The following is an 18,207-nucleotide window of genomic DNA, read 5'->3' as shown; positions in this document are numbered from 1 at the left end:
AAAGTCATACCTACAGTCTTACTGGTCAGATGAGGGATTTCAAAACATTCTGAAAAATGCACAGAAGTTGGCAGAGGAACTTCACACTGAAGCTATTTTCCCACCCATTCAACAATGCAAGAATCACAGAAGAAGACGACATTTTGATTACGAGGCATGGGATAATCCCATAAGAGACCCCAAACAACAATTCAAAGTTGAATTCTTTAACCAGGTGCTAGTTTGTGCAATACAGTCAGTTGAAGAACATTTCATGCAGCTCAAGGAACACAGCAGTATATGTGGAATGTGTATGATATTCCAAACTCCTCACTATACCTACACCAGCAATGCAGGGCACTAGAGACAGTGTTACACATGATGATATGCGTGATATTGATGCTAGTGATTTAGGTGATGAACTGAAAGCCCTTTCAAGATACATTTCAGCAGGATCAACTCCAAAGGCTGTTCTGGAATATATGTGCATAAATAAAATGACCACCCTCTTTCCAAATGCTTTTGTTGCTCTGCACCTATGTCTAACACTTCCTGTAACAGCTGCCAATGGAGAACGCAGATTCTCCAAGCTGAAGTTAATAAAAACACATCTACGCTCCACAATGACACAGGAGAGGCTGGTTGGTCTTGCAACCATCTCAAAAGAGCATGCGCTGGCCCAGACTGTGGACCTTCAGGAAGCAGTTCAAATCTTTGCAACCAAGAAGGCATGGAAAGCACCAGTTTGATTATTCAAATAGATAAAAATGCCAGTGAAGAAAAGAAAAGTTAACTTTCAAATGCCTAAACAGCAAATGTAAGTGTTACTTAAAATTTTGAACAAGGCATTTTAAGTTGTTAGTTCTCTTTTATTGGGGTAGGTAGCAGAGCAGTACCATGAGAGGAGTAGAACAGGAAGAAGGCAGACCTTTCAAAATTTTGGCCCCAGCAAGGGGGAATGGGCTCACCGCCTCAGGTGCCAAAATGTTGTGCGCCAGCCCTGTATACTAAGAGATATGCTCCAGCTCAGCCGGAAGTTTTGCACTTGATAGAGGATTAACTGTGTGAAATCCGTGGCCTATGTTGTGCAGGTCAGACTATGTCAACGAAATTCTCCTTCTTCTGGCCTTAAAATCTACAATTTTATTATTCTAGAAATGGGGGTATTGCTAGTCAGTATGTCTTGGCAATTTCTGGCTGTCAGAATGGCTTGTAGGGGCTATTGCTAGTCAGCATAGATTACTGCAGTTGGACCAATGATGAGCTGGCCAAGGCTTTTGCAGATGCTTTAAGACAGCTGTGCAAATCAGAAGTGATTCACATCTACCGCAGCAACACACCCAAGGTTCTGGCACTCCCTCTTTATTTTTTTTTTTTAAAGACTATTGTTCCTGAATATTCAATTGGGTTCATCGAGATCAGCTCAACTGTGAAGAATAAAGGAGGCAAAACACAAGGGAGGCTTATGGGAAAAGGAGTGAAACACGTCTCTCTTTACTGGCACAACTTGAATCAAAAACAGGCACTAACAGGCAGTGGCCAGGAGGAACTGACTTCGTTCCTTTGCCAGCCTCTCCCACAAGGTATTGCTGGGTGGTGACTTGTAGCAGGGAAAAACAAACAAACAAACCACAGATGGGACCCATGGGAAAGACTGAATTACTTGACATTTTGTCTTTTAGCTTTGTTTTCTGAGTAAATCCTTTCCACTCATTGCTTCCCATTGCATATACTACTATCTGAACTTCAATATTACTATGTAATCCACCAGTTTAAATCGTATCAATTATCAAGATATATTGGATCAGTCTTCAAAGATCCCACTACTGAGATAAGTAATTTTATATTTAAACTAGGAAATGAAACCTTGTTCATTGTCTCATCACCATCATCATGTGAAAGGGAAAAAGTGAGTAGATTCTTTGCCAGGGCTGAAAACTTTTCAGAATAGCTTTGCAATTAAATCAATGATTTCTAATTTACCAGACTAACATCCAAGGCTATACAGCCAGAGCTGATTACATGAGTGATGCTCATTCTACCTCATGGTAGAGATATAGTTGTTCCAAATCCTAGTCTCTCCCAGATTTCACAGGAGAACCCGAGCACATGCACTTGAATGGATGTGAGAGCACGGTCCAGCACAGAAGCTCATCTTTTGCACACTAAGGAGTGGAAGGGAAGAACAGAAACTCATGAATTAAAAGCTATTAATTCTCGTTCTTAATGGGGGAAATCTCTAATGGAACAATTCAAGAAGTACACACTGCCCATACTGATACCGACTTTTGTAAGTGGTACTGCTAAGGGTAATTTGGGAACCACTGCATTGGATATTACCTCGTGAAGAGCAAATTAATGCTTTCTTCACTAACCTTAATGGCTCTTAATTCATGAGCTCAAAAAGCTCAAATAAAATATAGTATATCCTTCTCCTGCAGTGCAAGGAGAACATGATTGCTGAGGGAGCCTAAACTTGGAGGTTTCCTAACTTTAGTTCTGTTATAATCTCAACCCTAACATTGCATTAGCATAGGTATTTTTCTTTGGTTGATGGCTTTTAATAATAAGACAAAGCTGCTTAGGAAATACGCATTATAAGCCTGATCCTAACTCCTGTTGAAGTCAATCTGTCTTTGCGTTGAGCTTAACTTTAGGCAGCCATTTTTTAAAAACCTGGGCCCAGGAGCACTAGCTGCATTATGTGCTTTCAACCACTACACACACAGTGAGCACAAGCAAACATCATGGAAAAAACTACCTACCTCTTCTTCTAAGAGGGAAAAAAGTAGTTTCAGAAGACCTGTGCTAATTTCCACTCATAAAAACTTAGCAGTTCAAACACACAAATTTGGATTGTGAAGAACCAGAAACATTCAGCAGATTCTTTTAATTCACAGGAGGATTTTCACTTTCCAAAAACAAAAAACAGTTAGTGCCTTATTTATGTGCACTACAGTCTCTCAATTTAAAACTGGCATATTAAAATACACAGTTCATCTCAATAACTTCAAATAGATTCATGGTGATGTACAAACAAATCCTATGTAAGGATTTCTTGTATGGCACTCTACAATCATATTGTTAAATATAATAATTTATGAACTTACTTTGACCTGAGGGTATGATTTTTTGTTCTTTTCACTAGAAGCACCTGGAGTCCACCATGCGATGGCCCTTCACACACATATCTGAAACGAAACCCTCTCTGTGGAGATTAAAAAGAACAAACAAAAAACCTTTGAAAATCATCATTTTAAAACAACTATCCATTGACAAATTGAAATGTTATGGCTGCTAATCTCCTTAACACACACTCTGGATACTTCCAATGGGTGGCAAAACTTTTATTCTTATTCCACCACATAGTGGCAGTAGGAATCTCTTCTCCCAATGATAATGTATCATACTAAATGGACTTAGTGCAGAGATCCCTTTTCACCCCAGAAACCAGTCAGAAGGTGGATGAAGGATTTTGAATAGTGAAGACCTCTCTTCATCTGGTAGCAGTCAAGAGATGGGGGAGAGATAGAATAGGAGCCCAACAGGGCAGGAAGGTGAAGGGGGTGGGGAAAAAGGACTTCTTCTCCCTCTTAACAGACTAGCAGCCTGAAACCAACAAGAATGTCAATTTCACATTTCATTTCAGGAACATCATATTTTGGTATTCTCTAAACAAGTTTTCCAGGGATCTTCGTTCTCCAAGAACTTTGTTCCATATAGGAACAAAAGCAATTTCAAACTACAGAAAGTTCTGGTGAACTGAATAATCCATGAGATCCGGTGTGCTGTATTTATGAACACTTTCCCTTTATTTATTTCTGTAAGTGGGGGGAAAGGAGTAGGAAGTGTCCAGGTTAAGAAAGCCTGCACCAAAATAATTCATTTTCTATTAGCTTACTTTTACACTGGACATAAAACATGATTGGACACTGAAAATTTTTGCCAGTTTACAGTGATGCCACCGGAAAGTCAGCCTTTACCAACAATACACCACACCATCATATCCAAGATAACACAATTTATCTGCGGTTCTAAGGTTAAGCTTATACACATGGGTCAGATCCTCAAAATGTATAAATTCAGCATAACCCAGTGAAGTAAATAACATAAGATTTCAAGGATTTACTTCTATCAAAGCGAAATGTAAACAAGATGGTTCTAAGTAATTGCTATAGTCATTGACCACACCAGGGATGAAAAAAACTACTGAAAATGAAAGCCACCTGGGAGAGGGGATTTGGGAGAGAGTAGTGTTTAATAACAGGTTTCAGAGTAGCAGCTGTGTTAGTCTGTATCCACAAAAAGAAAAGGAGTACTTGTGGCACCTTAGAGACTGACAAATTTATTGAGCATAAGCTTTCGTGAGCTACAGCTCACTTCATCAGATGCATGCAGGATCTACTACAAGAAATGTTAACACACCTTTCACTGTATTATTACAAATGGCATACACCTCTCTTTATACTTTCAGTCAGTAAGGTTTCCCCTCTTAGGCCCCAATCCTGTGATTGACAGAGCTTTTTTGAGTTCAGTGTGATTCTAGGAAGTGCAGCAGCCTGCCAAGTAACGTTAGCTATTGGGTTGTAGCCTTAATCAGACAACATTTGCATGGTAGGATCAGGCTGCAGGTTCATCTGACTGTAAGCGTTTGTCAGCCCACAGTTATTCACAACGCTCATACAATTGCCTCTTAAATGAGTAATCAACCTCAAAGCTCCGCAAATCTATCCTGCTAAAGACTTGCTGTTATATACCTGTTGCCTCATACAATGTTTGACTTTCACTCACATACCCACCGAACTGACTGATAATCAGGAAACACTAAGGTTAAATTCACTTCAACATTATTAAGGCAGAGCAATTGGGCTTTCTGCTGTGAAGGACCAAGTGGGGATTGGGGTTGGGGAGCCAGGGCTGAAATTCATTCCTAAATCTAAGGCTAGGCTGCAGAACAACCACACTGAAGCCACTGCAAATGCCAAGGCCGCTGGATCCATGTAATTGCCTGTATAACCTTCCCTACTGGCATTGTCCTGCCCCCATGACTGACATATGTGGGGCCAGTGATGAGACTGCTGACAGTACTCCTGTCCATGGCTCACCCTGTACAGCCACATTACAAACCTTAAATTGTCTGGTGCGCCCTTGGGGCTCTACAATGAGAGCATGAGGGGGTGGCCATTTTACACCCATTGCACACTGTAGAACCCAATCAGTATTAAGGCACAGCCTGGCGTTTGGGATGATTCCGAACCACATGAGAAGCAGAATTGCTCCCCAGAGCTCTGGTGCACAGAGCATGCACACTTCACTGAGTGCAGCGTGCATCCCCCTGGTGTGCCAGGCCAGCCCGATGCAAAGCTAGGGGTGGGGTCAGGGACCCACCTTCCCACAACTTCCTTTGGGCTGATGTATGTTTTTAGATGTTCCTGGAGTGAGCAGTCACTGCATTCCCGAATGCACAGATTGTATTGTGACAGGCCTTTACATGGGGTATGCCTGGGTTGGAGCAATCTTTGGTCACTTCCATCTCCCTATGCATCCACCCAAGAGCCTCACAATCTGGCCTTGTATGTGACTGTGTGGGAGGGGTAGGAAAAGGGTCTCGGTATTGTATTGGGGGAGGGAGGAATCACTGGATGTAGGATTATGTGCAAATGCCGTAGAAGGGCTGAAGCCACAATTCTAACAGAGAGGCTGGAGTATCAATCACAGTGAGCACTCTGCACCTTTGCCCTGCGTGGGAAGGTGGTTTCCATCCCCAGCAATTCCCATACACTTTACCTGCATGAAGCCCAAGTAGCGCAGTGAGATGAAAATCATACTGACAAAGGAATGAAAAGTAGTGCTGTTCTGTGCTTGTGTAACCCACACACCTCCTGGATGTGGTGTTCTGTCCCCTCTAGTGGCACCGAGACCACTTAGAGATTAATGAGTTTACTACAGCCTTAGCAAGAGCCATGTGGCTTCTAGCTCATGCAATAGAGACTCATGCACTGAGGTTCCAGGTTTGATCCCACCTGCTGACAACTGGGGTCTGTTACACTTGTACAAAAATTGTATCCCAAAATTACCTTAATTTATTCTTGGGATATTCAGTGTTACCAAGCGTGTGACAAAAGGAATCCCACAGGGCTATACAAATCATGAGTTAAAATTTCCTGCAAGGGTTTTGAAAAGAGTGCGGAAAAGGGCCATTATATATGTTATTTTTATTTTTCATTTGAGCAAGAAATATGAAAAAAACCCTACAAATTTTCCAGAAATATTTCATTGACTCATATTTGTTTCAAACATTGGGATATTTTCCTCTCATAATCTATTTTCAGGCTCATTCCTAGATGGAAATGTTTTCTACCTTTAGTAAAATACATTTAATATAACCCTCAGATTTTTTTTGTCCTGTGACACTTCCAGACAGATGATGAGAGATAAGAACAGAACAAAACAGGAAACAACCTTGCTATAAAAGCGTAAAAAACAAAACAGAACCCTGCTAATAACGCACCACACTTCTTATTAGTTCAAAATGCTTTACAATGAGATACATTATTCAAAAACAATGAGGAGTCCTTGTGGCACCTTAGAGACTAACAAATTTATTTGGGCATAAGCTTTCGTGGGCTATAACCCACTTCATCAGATGCATGGAGTGAAAATACAGTAAGCAGGGATAAATATATGGCACACAAAAAGATGAGTGTTGCCTTACCAAGTCGGGGGGTCGGTGCTAACAAGGCCAATTCAATTAGGGTGGATGTGGCCCATTCCCAACAGTTGACAAGAAAAGGTGAATATCAACAGAGGTGAATAACAACATTATTTAGTTTCCTTTCATCTTGGATTACAGCTGTACTCAGACAATATGCTGCCACAGCTACCCAAAAGATTTTCAAAATGCAGTATTCCTCTTACCTGTTTAGGCTGTTCTATGATTTGAAGATATGGTCCATCTGCCAATAAAAAAAAGAAAAATAATAACACACCTCTGATTTACATCAGCATCACATATAAGAAGTCAGAGGGCTAAATTAGATATCCGAAAAAGACATTGGGTAAAATTCTCAAATATGCCGAAGAACCTGAGTTTTATTTTGAAAAGTGACTTGGGAGCTGACATCCTATTGACTTTCAATGAGACTGAGGCTTTGTCTACACTGGCACTTTCGTTGTTAAAACTTTTGTCGCTCGGGGTGTGAAAAAACACCCCTCTGAATGACAAAAGTTTTAAGGATGAAAAGTGCCAGCATGGACAGTGCTTCGTCAGCGGGAGCCAAGCTCCCATGGAGGAAGCTACTGCCCCTCGTTGGAGGTGGTTTTATTTTGTCGCCGGAAAAGCTCTCTCCTGGGAAGCAAGAGCTGCTACACAGGGCACCTTACAACAGCGTGGCTGCATTGGCACAGCTGTGCCATTGGTAGGTGTGCATTGTAGACATCGCCTTAGGCTTTGAATGGGGGGATTCCCAAAGGGAGCTAAGGCTGAGACCTGCAATGTTTTAGCATCCTGCCAGCAAGTGGAATTCACAATCCTGAGCTAGGCATGCAGGCTCCATACACAATGCCTTGGGGAGAGCGAGGTGCCTAAAAAGAGATTCACAGAAGTCAGCAAGCTGAGCAGGAAGCTGCTTAAGCAGGCTAGTAGGAAATGCCAAAGAGAGGTGGGTGGCCAAAGCCCTAGCCCCCGAAGGAGTTAAGGATCCCAACTCCGGGCCGAAGGGTGGCACTTCTCTGGATTTGGGATTAACAGCTGTGAACCCTTTCCTGGAGTTAGGCAGATATTCTATGTCAAATACTTTTCAAGAAAAACAGAGGCGGCTGCTTGTAAACTTTAGCCTACAGGTTAGAGCACTCACTAGAGATGTGGGAGACCCTGGTTCAATTCCCCCCCTGCCTAATGTGGAGCAGAAATTTAAAACCAGGTCACTCACCCACAAAGTGAGTGCCCTAACCACCATGCTATGGGGCATCCTATGGAGAGGCTTTCTCAGTCTCTCCTGTTGAAGCCATTCCATTTGGTATGAAATAATTAAATATTCATTGCACCAGAGAAAACGAGAGGTTGACTAACAGGGCACTCCCCTGGGAGGTAGGAGATACAAGTTCCAGTCTCTGCTCTAATGACTATTTTAGTATTTCATACTTTACCACTTCCTCCTACGGCTGTGTTTTGTGCAGAGCCCGATCCTGTGCAGAGCCTCTAAAGCAGCATCTGAGCATGTCCACCAGAACAGGTCCCATAGGCAAGATAGGCTGGGGAACGCCTAGTTTATGAATTCCACTGGAGTGTGAGTTAGGTGCCAAGCTGCTCGGTGATGTCAGGGTTTAGGTGGCTGTGCACTTGCTCACCACCAGAAATCTAAGCACCGTGGGGACTTTACCAGTAGAAACATAGGTGCCTATGGACTTTGGGCACCTAGCGGATTAAATGCAGTTGAGTCAGATTTTTGAGGATCTGAATTTTCAACTTAAGTTTACTACAGTGGACTTAGGTCCTTAAGTCCCCCTTATGAATCCTGTTCTAAGTGCCTAACTCATTCCTGAAAATGGGACTTAGGAGTCTAAATCATGTGTACACTTTCAAAAATTTTACTCATGAGCCAGTTTCTGACATCAAGTATATGGGGCTGCTCCACTAATAATGTCAGACTCCAACTGACTTAAATGGTCCATAATCAGATGCAATGGGCTAAATCCACCCCTGTGCTCTGGGCCAGTACAAGGGCTATGCACCACTTAAATCCTACTTAAGCCAAGCCCAGTTTGGAGGACCTAAGCGATGCATTGGCTTGTGCTGGTCTTCTGAAGAGAGATCAATTTGACCCTAATAAGCCTGATCCAAAGCCCATTGAAATCAACAGGAATCTTTCCATTGACTTCAATGGCCTTGGAGCAGGCCCTACGTGAGAAATTCTCCATGAAGTCATTCATTGTACGGCATCTGAGCGCAGAATTCGGTCTAATCAGGGCTTAAATTGGAAGAAGGTACATGGAGCTAAGGAGTACCCTTTGCCTGCCATCTCGTTCAGATTCTCAGTTATGAAAAGAAAAAGTTCATCTCTTGCCCTTATGGCTGTGAAGATAATTTTAATAATGTGAACCAAGTGTTACTGATGCAGAGATGCTTTCAGGAGTTTCCAGAGAGCTTGAAAAAACAGTTGAGAGGTGTAAACTGTCCCTTCATCTTAACAAAGAGTTAACTCATATGACCAATGGTAACGTTTAAATGTTAATAATATTAACAATCAGCTGTTTATCAAAGTCTGTAATAAAAGAGAATAATTTTAGGAAGATCTACACAATCTACAATGAGCTATATATCATTTTGGTGCCACAAGTGAGTACCATCATTTTTTTTTCAACAGCCAAGAGAAAGACAAGTCTAACAGAGCCCGCCAGGACACCAGAACCCCACCAAAAGGAGCCAAACCACAGTAATCTAGCAGAGCCTATGGGTATTTCCATACCCCACTGAGGAGATGATAAAGATCCAGAAGCTCATCAGAGCATTCATGACCTTATTCTGAACAACTGCACAATCCACCACAAGTGACATGTTGTTTTGACATCTTCAGTGGGGGAATCTTAGAAGAGTACCATTAATCTTTTTGCAACCTGATGTTCACTGACTGGTTGAAATACTATAGGATTCATTTATCTGTAGTAGTGTGATTGTGGCACTGAGACCATTCAATTTTAGTAAAATAGCTTTTTATTCCTTACATAAAAATATCACACAATCTTCTCAAAATAAAAAAGGGAATCTTGGTAAATTCTCTAACTGGCAGATATAGGAGCCCTCATTGCTTATCTGTCAAAATCAGTTGACTCAGCAATTGCCTTCATGCCAAAAATATATTACCAAGGTCAGCAATTACAATCTTGAATCTAAAGCTCCTTTTACATGCAACTAACTATAAAACAAACTAATATTTAAGTTGGCCAAAGTAACAAATATGGAAATTGGGTTATATTCTTCCTATGTACTAAACATTTTGCTGGCATTCTAGAACACAACTGAACATTTTGTTTCCTAAAAATTTTAACAGATACAGAGTGATATACCATTTTGCTTATTCTCTTTGTCTGTAACAGTGGGTCCCTTCTGAACTACGTTCTAATAGTAGTAGACAAAAATACCAAGGCAGAACATGACTTTGGACTCCTCACATATTAATACTGAGAGAAAGCTAAAAGAAAAAAGCTATTGGAAATGTAGAAAGGTTGGCATAATGGCTTGTTATAGCCTAGTCAGATTACATGAATCAGAGCTTTATTTAAACAAAGTAGGCCTGGAGTTGCACCTTCTTACCACCAGTAAAAATTAGATTGTTGAACCTGATTAACTGAAGGGAAAAAAAAGCCCTGCAGAAATAAGTCATTCTGATGTAGTACTGTTATGTGTATTTAGAAATGTTATTTAAAAATAAAGAGCAAGCATGTTAATTGACTTTCAAACATTAGTGCCCTAGTCATTTTATTTTGAATGCTAGAGAGGATTATATTCTATTCTATACAGGCTCTTAAACCACGCTTATCATTGTAATGTCTGAACTCCTTCCAGAAATGCATCAAATAATGTGGCTAACATTTGTCCTGTGTGGGTCATTCTCTCTCTCATGTTCTCTCTTGGGGAAAGAATGTGTGCAGTGGAGTATTTTGTTCAGGAAAGAGTTTTTGAGTTTTGATTATTTTAATATGTAGAAGCTGCTTTGAGAATATAGGCACACAGCGAAGAGGTGTGCTGGAGCAGAGATGTGGAGACCTGTGATGGTCTTCAGTTCATGTGAGATTATTTTTTTGACAATTTGGTACCAGCTATCAAGAAAGCTCTGTTGCCTGCACATTTCATTCTAACAATCAAATAATTTATAAATGTTAATCGGGCACAAAAAAGCACAGCAGCAAATCAAACACTAAACATCTCAATCTTTGTTTGCAATTCTACATTTTCAAAATGCATAACCTATAGTTAGTGTATACTTACCCAGAATTCTCTGCTGTTTGGATGAAATTCACCCCTGTGCAGCCAAGCACACTTAAGTAGTGCTTTAGCCCTCCTCAAAGGAATGAATGAATTTCACTCCCACAGAAGGACAAGTTCTAACATCACAATTCCTCACGATTTGCCCTGACACCTCCTGCTGCAAACAGGAGGGCTTTGTATATGAAATTAACAGCCACCTAACATGGATACATTTTGGGGCAGACTGGCAACATTTTCATTTTGAACCTAGCTTCCTTTTTCTTCCTCTCGCCTCACTCAGTTCAGACTGGTTTCAGAGTAGCAGCCGTGTTAGTCTGTATTCGCAAAAAGAAAAGGAGTACTTGTGGCACCTTAGAGACTAACAAATTTATTTGAGCATAAGCTTTCGTGAGCTACAGCTCACTTCATTGGACTAACTCCTGCTACCTGCCCTCCTGCATGAGTCATACGCCTACTTTCCTCATCTCCTTCAACTGCTATGTTTCTTCACTCTCCTTCCTTCCTCTCAAACTTGAGTCACAGACCTCATGTTTCTTGCCACCTCTCACTGCTACACTCCTCCTTTTTCTATCAGAGCCTACTCCTGCACACACTTTCTGGAGGAGTACCAAGCTTCAGGATAGGGCCACTTCCTTAATCCCTCTCACCACAGAAATGCCAAGGAGAATGGGGTTTGTGAGATTGGAGGGTTTCACTCAGGCACTACCCAGGCAAGGCTGGCAGAGTTGCAGGACCTGTGGATTTTCCTAGCCAACAGCCTGGCTAATTAATGCCTGAAACAATTAATTTTAGCCCCTGAGATAGCCCTGACTTCTGGATGGTGATCAGGCTGCTGTATTGTACCCAACCTTTGGATCCCATGTGCTGCTAAGTTCCTTGGGTCCAGGCAGTGACTGATCACTGTCTCCAGTTCTGGGGCACTCATGTGCACTCCCAGGTGAGCACCTCCTGTCTGATGCTCCACCGGCAGTGGGGCCCCACCAACCAGCTGCCTAAACCCTGGAATCAGTGCCTCAGCCCTCCAGATTGCCCCTGTAGCTTATAAATGCTCTCCCCAGAAGTCTAACCTTGTAGGCACTCTGGTTTATAGTTTCTTTCTTCAGGAACCACATGACAGTTAAAGCCAAGGAACTTCTTAAACACACACAAACTTTTCTCATAGAGAGCACAAGAGATATAGATCTAGGTAGGACAACAAAACCTCCAGGCCAATCCCTCTCCCCCCAGAGTCCTCCTCACTCCTGAGACTCTTTTGAGGTTTGGCTATCTGCTGGAGAAGACAAGTTTGTCCCTGCCCCTCTCCTCCAGAGTGTCTTCTCTTTCTGGCGGTGATATGGTTCCTTGCTTCAAGAACATGTCTCTTTTTACAATCAGTCTATCACCCCTTTCTCCTCTGGCCTTCTCCTGGGGATTTTTCCATTGCTCCAGCACACACATACATGCCCCATGGCTGCTGGGCACAGAGCAGGGTTCAGTGGGGAAGAGTCATTAGTAAGATTAATAATCCTTGGCAGCTGCCAGGTGCGGTTATTCTGTTGTTAATGGCCCTGCTTCAGATTTGCAGGCATGGTCTGTCTTTTGCCATACAATGGAAGGTTTAATCCACACTGAAGACAACAGTCTTAAACAGAAGGTCATAAAAATGGCATCTTTCCCTACGCTGATGCAGAAGCATTCCCCAAACTGTTACCCTGATGCACCCGATTTTTTCCTATATGTTGGGGGAAAGGTTGCGAGTGGTTGTGGCATTGAGGAGAGGCAGTAGGGAACCGCCGCAATTGCAGCCCATGCACCGTGTAACTTGCCAAAAAAGGGGCCAAGGAGGAACTGAGCAACAGCCCTGCCGTTCCACTCCACACTAGACTGGAGTGGCTTGGAGTAAATTATTCTTCTTTGAGGGGTGTTGTAGCCTGTGCTCCCTTGACTCTCTAAACAACAAGGATTTGCTGGAGACCCTGTCTCCAAGGCAGAATGCATCCCAACGCTCCCCATGGAGCAGTGCAGTGTATTATTCATACAGGGCATACCTACCCTACATCACAATGAAGCTGGAGGAACAGCGTACGTCATTGCATTATATTTACACACATAGGCACGACTACTGTCAGAAAGTCCCTAAACGCCCTAGTTATTTATTACTTGTTTATATGATACTCAAATGGCACTATAACCCACAGTTATACATTAAACCTGCTCCTTGTCAAATCAGTAACTCAGCCATTGTCCATGGTTGACTGAAAGATTTAAGTGCTGGGGCTGCATCACTGGCAGATATTAGCCGCCTTGGCTGTCCAACTTCTTCATTCGGCAACCACTTTGTGAGAGATAAGTTCTCTCTTGGACACCTCCCACCTCAGTTCTCCCTACTTGGTTGTCAAAGTGCTTCATTTGAAGACTACCAAGGAAGCTCCTCAGGCCAGTTGAGGATCGCTTTCTTAGACGGACACACACACAAACAAACAAAATCAGGGTGGGATTTCCAAAGCACTTGTGTTGGTTCTGACTGAAGTAAACTGTAAAAGCCACAGATTTCCATCAGAGCTGAATTAACCAAGGATGAGCACTTTTGAAAATCCCAGTACAAAACTGCAAGTAATCTCAACTGAGTAAAGAAGAGCATTATTAGTTTCTGTTTTCAATGGTTAAAATACAATCCCCATCTCACAATACCACATTAAAATGTGGCTAAAAGGCAGACTTACAGCAGTGACAACACCACAGTTCAAAGTACAGTAGGAAATTAATGTGCCATGATTTGTTATGATGACATTACTCAAGAAGTTGAGTGACTCTGACAAAGTCAGTGGAAGCTGTAGGTGAGCAGCGTTTCTGAAACTCAATTGAAATGTTTGCTTGTGATAAATACCCAATCAGTCCCCTGCCATAAGCATAGCAAACTTGTCAATAATCTTGCAGTAACAGACAGTACAAAGAAAAGAACTGTAAGAGAAGGATGCAGTCACCAAATAAACTGCTCGCAGTTCGAGGATGAGTTGTAGTTTAACATGCGTTAGCTGTCTAGATGAGGGGTTCTCACAACAAAATTTTTGGTGGCCTCAGAGTGCGCCATCAACTCTTGCTGGTGCCACTCTGATAATTAATTTTAGGAAAAACAAATAAATATGCACAATACATGTCCAAATCATTGTAATTTATTTATGTAGGGTTTTGTTTTGTTTTGTTTTTTGCAGACTCAATAATAAAATAATGCTCAGTTGTCTCTATTCTTTACTGGACCTAAACAGAATAGAAACACAAGGTGCTTTGCGTGTTTGCTGGTTTTGGTTGTTTTTTTAAAAGACGTGCTAGTTAGTAAAGCTGCTACAGTGAAAAGTGATATTTGTATATTTGTTAATATCACTTTTCACAGCAGATTTACTCAGCCCAGGCAAGCTGGGGGACAAATTAAGCCCTAGATGGGTAGGGAGGCAGGGAGGGCCGGGGCGATGCCGGGGGGGGAGGAGGGTTTGAGCCTGGGGCTGGAACCTGAAGCCCTGCGACTGGGGGACAGAGCCTGCTGCCACCCAGCCAGAGCCTGCCATCCACCACCTCAGGGCAGAAGCCCGAGGCCTACAGTCCCCAGGAGTGTAGGGACTCACACTGGTTGCCTGCTCCTACAGTGTTAGTGGCTCCAGAAGGGAGCAAGAACAGCCCCTGCTGGTGGCCCCGGGGAGGGGCAGCTGCTTTGCCTTCCCACCCCAATCACCACCTAGGAGGCTGTGGCCACAAGAAAAGCCTCTGGTGACTGCATGTAGCCACATTTGAGAAATGCTGGTCTATATGGTTTTTAAAACATCCTTTTCTAGTGTAAACAGGGCCCAGATGTCTGAAAATCATTTTTCTGATCCTGAAATAGTTGTGTTAACTCATCTGTATGGAGTGAGGTTGGCTGCTCCAGCAGTGAAGATTATCAGGTAAACTAAAAAGCTACATGTGGTGAGAAGCATATCATGGCAGAAGGACCCAGAGGTATGTGTAACACTGATCATGCCAGAGTTAGGACCTGCTACTTAAAACTGTTTCAAACGAGAGACCACAGAGACTTGGGGAAATTCAGGGGTGGGGGTCGGGGTGTATGTTCTGTAGCAAGCCTCTATGCTTTGCAATTAAATCCTAATGGCAAATTCCATTCTGTGTTAATAAAACATTTTTTGTTATACCAACTGATGGCAAAATCCATTTATTGAATGCTAGTGAGTTAAGAGATTTGCTGCTCAGAGAAATAATTTCTCTTGAAACAATATCACTGGCACTGTAAGCAATTCCTGACCCTAATGTATTCATACTCATTCTAGGAAAAAGTAGAGTGATTTATAATAGGACATGCTAAACCAACAACAAATTGCTAACCTCTACGGCATCTCAAAAATACGTATATATTATTCTTTTGGGGTGAAATTACCCCATGCAGAGAAGCATCACTTAAGCCCTTAAAATTGAGTTTAAATGGGATTTACACAGCCCTCTGCACAAGGATTTTACTTTTATGCCGTTTATTGCTGTCAAATTTGCAAATGCCTCCAACAAACTGCACTTTTGTTTTCTGTGATACAAGGCAACCTGTAATGCCAAAAGTACCAGATATGTCCTGACAGACTGTGGATTTAAATGGATCATCAACAGAACATGATGACATGTAAGCTGCAGTGGAGAATCAGCAGTAAAGACATTAACAATAGGTCAGAGAAAATTTCTAACAACATTATTTATAAATAAGTACTCAGTTCTTTTCTCCTCCAAATCTGTTAATCCAATAGACTAGACAGGGGAGGCTCAGGACTCCTATTTTCAAATTAAAAGTAATATTGATAAATGACATTTGAAAAAACCTCCAAGAACAAATTACCAGGTAATATTAATCAATATATGTTTATTCTTCTGATTTCTGCCAAGACATTCAACATCCCTAAATCATTCCCACACTGAGGATAACTGATCCACATATTGACTCAAAATATTCTTCTTTTTTTTTTTCTTCCAGAAGTTGGGGGCAGGGGGGGAGAGAATGCCAGAATTTAGTTCTGCATTTTCAACTTTGTGTTAACATTCAGGAAACTGTTAAGTGCTTTTAATATCAACCTGACACTTTACAGGAAATACAGAAGTCACTGAGAAGGAAAACAGATTCAAATGATACAGGAAGCTGAATATATTCTAGGTTTCATTAGTGAGAAACATATCCCCTTAAAAACAACTGCAAGAAGTGAAACACAGTACAAGACAGCATGCAAAAAAATGTATCTGTTACACTATGCAGGCAATACAACAACTGGAGGAATCTAAAAATGCTATTGTCCCTTTAAAAATTCAACACATCATTTATTGATGTTTGGTCAATCAGAACATTTAACTGGCTAAAACATTTAGTTTCTATATTTAGGCATAGAAGTATCTTTGGTAGTAGAACAGTCACAGATTCTTCTCACAGGTGAAGTGAGGTTGGGGAGATTCTTAAAGGTGTTTTAAAATCTGGCATTTTAACAACAATATGAGGAAGTAAGGATAAAAACTTCAAGGTGTTTCATAATAGAACATAATAAATATAAACAAACAGTTCTCTTTGAAAGATCTCTCTCTCTCTCTCTCACACACACACAATAGGAAGAAACACTAGGAAGATAAATCACCATGACCAAATAGCAGTGGCTCTTACCTGTTCGTAGTGGTAATTCTGAGGTAATGAAACCTGTATTATTAAATAGTGCATTCACTCCCATGAACTGATCCATTGCAAACATCTGTATTGAAACAGAGTTAATCATTATTAATACACAAAAATACTTTTACACATACAGTATCTTTCAACGAAGGATTTCAAAGCACTTTGCAAATATTAATTAGGACTCCCAATATACCTCGGAGTTAGGTACACATTCTTATTCATGTTTCACAGGTAGGATAAATCAAAGCTCAAAGAGTTTAAAGACTTGTCCACACTAACACTTCTTGATGCATCTTGTAATGGTGCAACTCCACTAGTACTAGTTCCTGTGGACCTGGTAGTGTAGACAGGGCTCAGCATTTTGACCAGTGAAACCTGTAGCTCTGTAGCAAGCATGGAAAGGGGTTGCTGAGCAGTGCAAAGTGGCAGTGTGCATGTACCACAGGCCAAATATTCAAAAGCGCTTCGAAGCTGAACTCTTGAAAATGTGGCCCCAATAGTGGCCACTGAGCACTTGAAAATCTAGCCCCAGATGACTTGCCCAAGATCATACTCAGAGTCAATGACAGAGCTAAAAAGTTCCAACTCCCAATCCCCTTATCTAACCATCATCTAGCCACCATCTTCGTTTAAAACATATCCACAAGGGACACACCATGTTAAAATGACAGTACCAAACGAGCAGCTTCTGTGGGCTCAACTTAAAAAGTTCTCATTGAATACTAAAAAAAAAAAAAAATAGAAAAGCCTTTTTGATCTACTGTAAGTAGCACCACATCTAAATTCATCACTTTTCAAATTGGACGATAAGCACAAAACAAAAAAACAAATTTGCTTCAGAAGGTATTTAATATGACAGAAGAGAGAATCTTCCTGGACTGGATGATGTGGTACTTATTATTGGTCTAGCAATTAACACAGAAGCAGCAAGTCTTACTCTATTTTCATCACAATTAATCCACTAGTTTGGAGCAAATTGTTGGGTTGACTCTGCCAGTACAGGACCACAGGGACAGCTCACCGGCGGTGAATACACAGATCTCCCTTCAAAAGTCTACTGACTGTATCATGGTTCCAGGCTGCTCCCTTTGTATCCATAGGGGCAGCTTGCTGTGCAAACTCTGCTCTGAGCTCTAAGGCAGAGTTTGGGAATTTTTGATGGTCCTTCCCTGCTTTTCTTCTCTCCTTCCTCTCTCTCCTTTCCCCCGAAGCAGTGTCCAGACACACTGACCTCAGCAGGGGAAAACACTGGAGTCAACTGAATTGTAATCGCAAGCCACTGACTGTTTTCTCATCCTTCTCAGCTGTAGTCAACAAAGAGTAGGGAGGGCCCTTCTCATGATAAGTAGATGAAGGCTTTCACTGTCTTCTTAAAGGAAGTTGACTGCCCATCAATGAAGACAGGGGACTTCAGTCATACTGGTTTCTCCCGGGGTGCATTTATGTAAACAAATGAGCTCCCTGATTTTAGAATTAAACTCAATAGGTTTCATGAACTATGAGATCTCTTCTCCCCTTCCTATATGTACGTATATTCCTCACTGTCACTCATGATGGGTTACACGAGTATTTCAAGGGG

General features: G+C 41.6%; 1 protein-coding gene across 1 annotated transcript in view; it reads right to left on the bottom strand.

Moving 5' to 3' along the window:
* Nucleotides 1-18,207, bottom strand: part of NFKB1 (nuclear factor kappa B subunit 1) — a 101,839-nt gene that overhangs the window by 61,130 nt on the left and 22,502 nt on the right. Inside the window, 4 exon segments of the mRNA XM_043513207.1 lie at nucleotides 3,090-3,139; nucleotides 3,142-3,187; nucleotides 6,898-6,935; nucleotides 16,620-16,704. Coding sequence (XP_043369142.1) covers nucleotides 3,090-3,139; nucleotides 3,142-3,187; nucleotides 6,898-6,935; nucleotides 16,620-16,704 — 219 coding nt within the window.

The sequence above is a fragment of the Dermochelys coriacea genome, chromosome 4 (assembly GCF_009764565.3).
Source record: "Dermochelys coriacea isolate rDerCor1 chromosome 4, rDerCor1.pri.v4, whole genome shotgun sequence".
In the NCBI taxonomy this organism is placed as follows: domain Eukaryota; kingdom Metazoa; phylum Chordata; order Testudines; family Dermochelyidae; genus Dermochelys; species Dermochelys coriacea.
The sequence above is the reverse complement of the archived record's forward strand: the minus strand, read 5'-3'. Positions and strand labels throughout refer to the sequence as shown.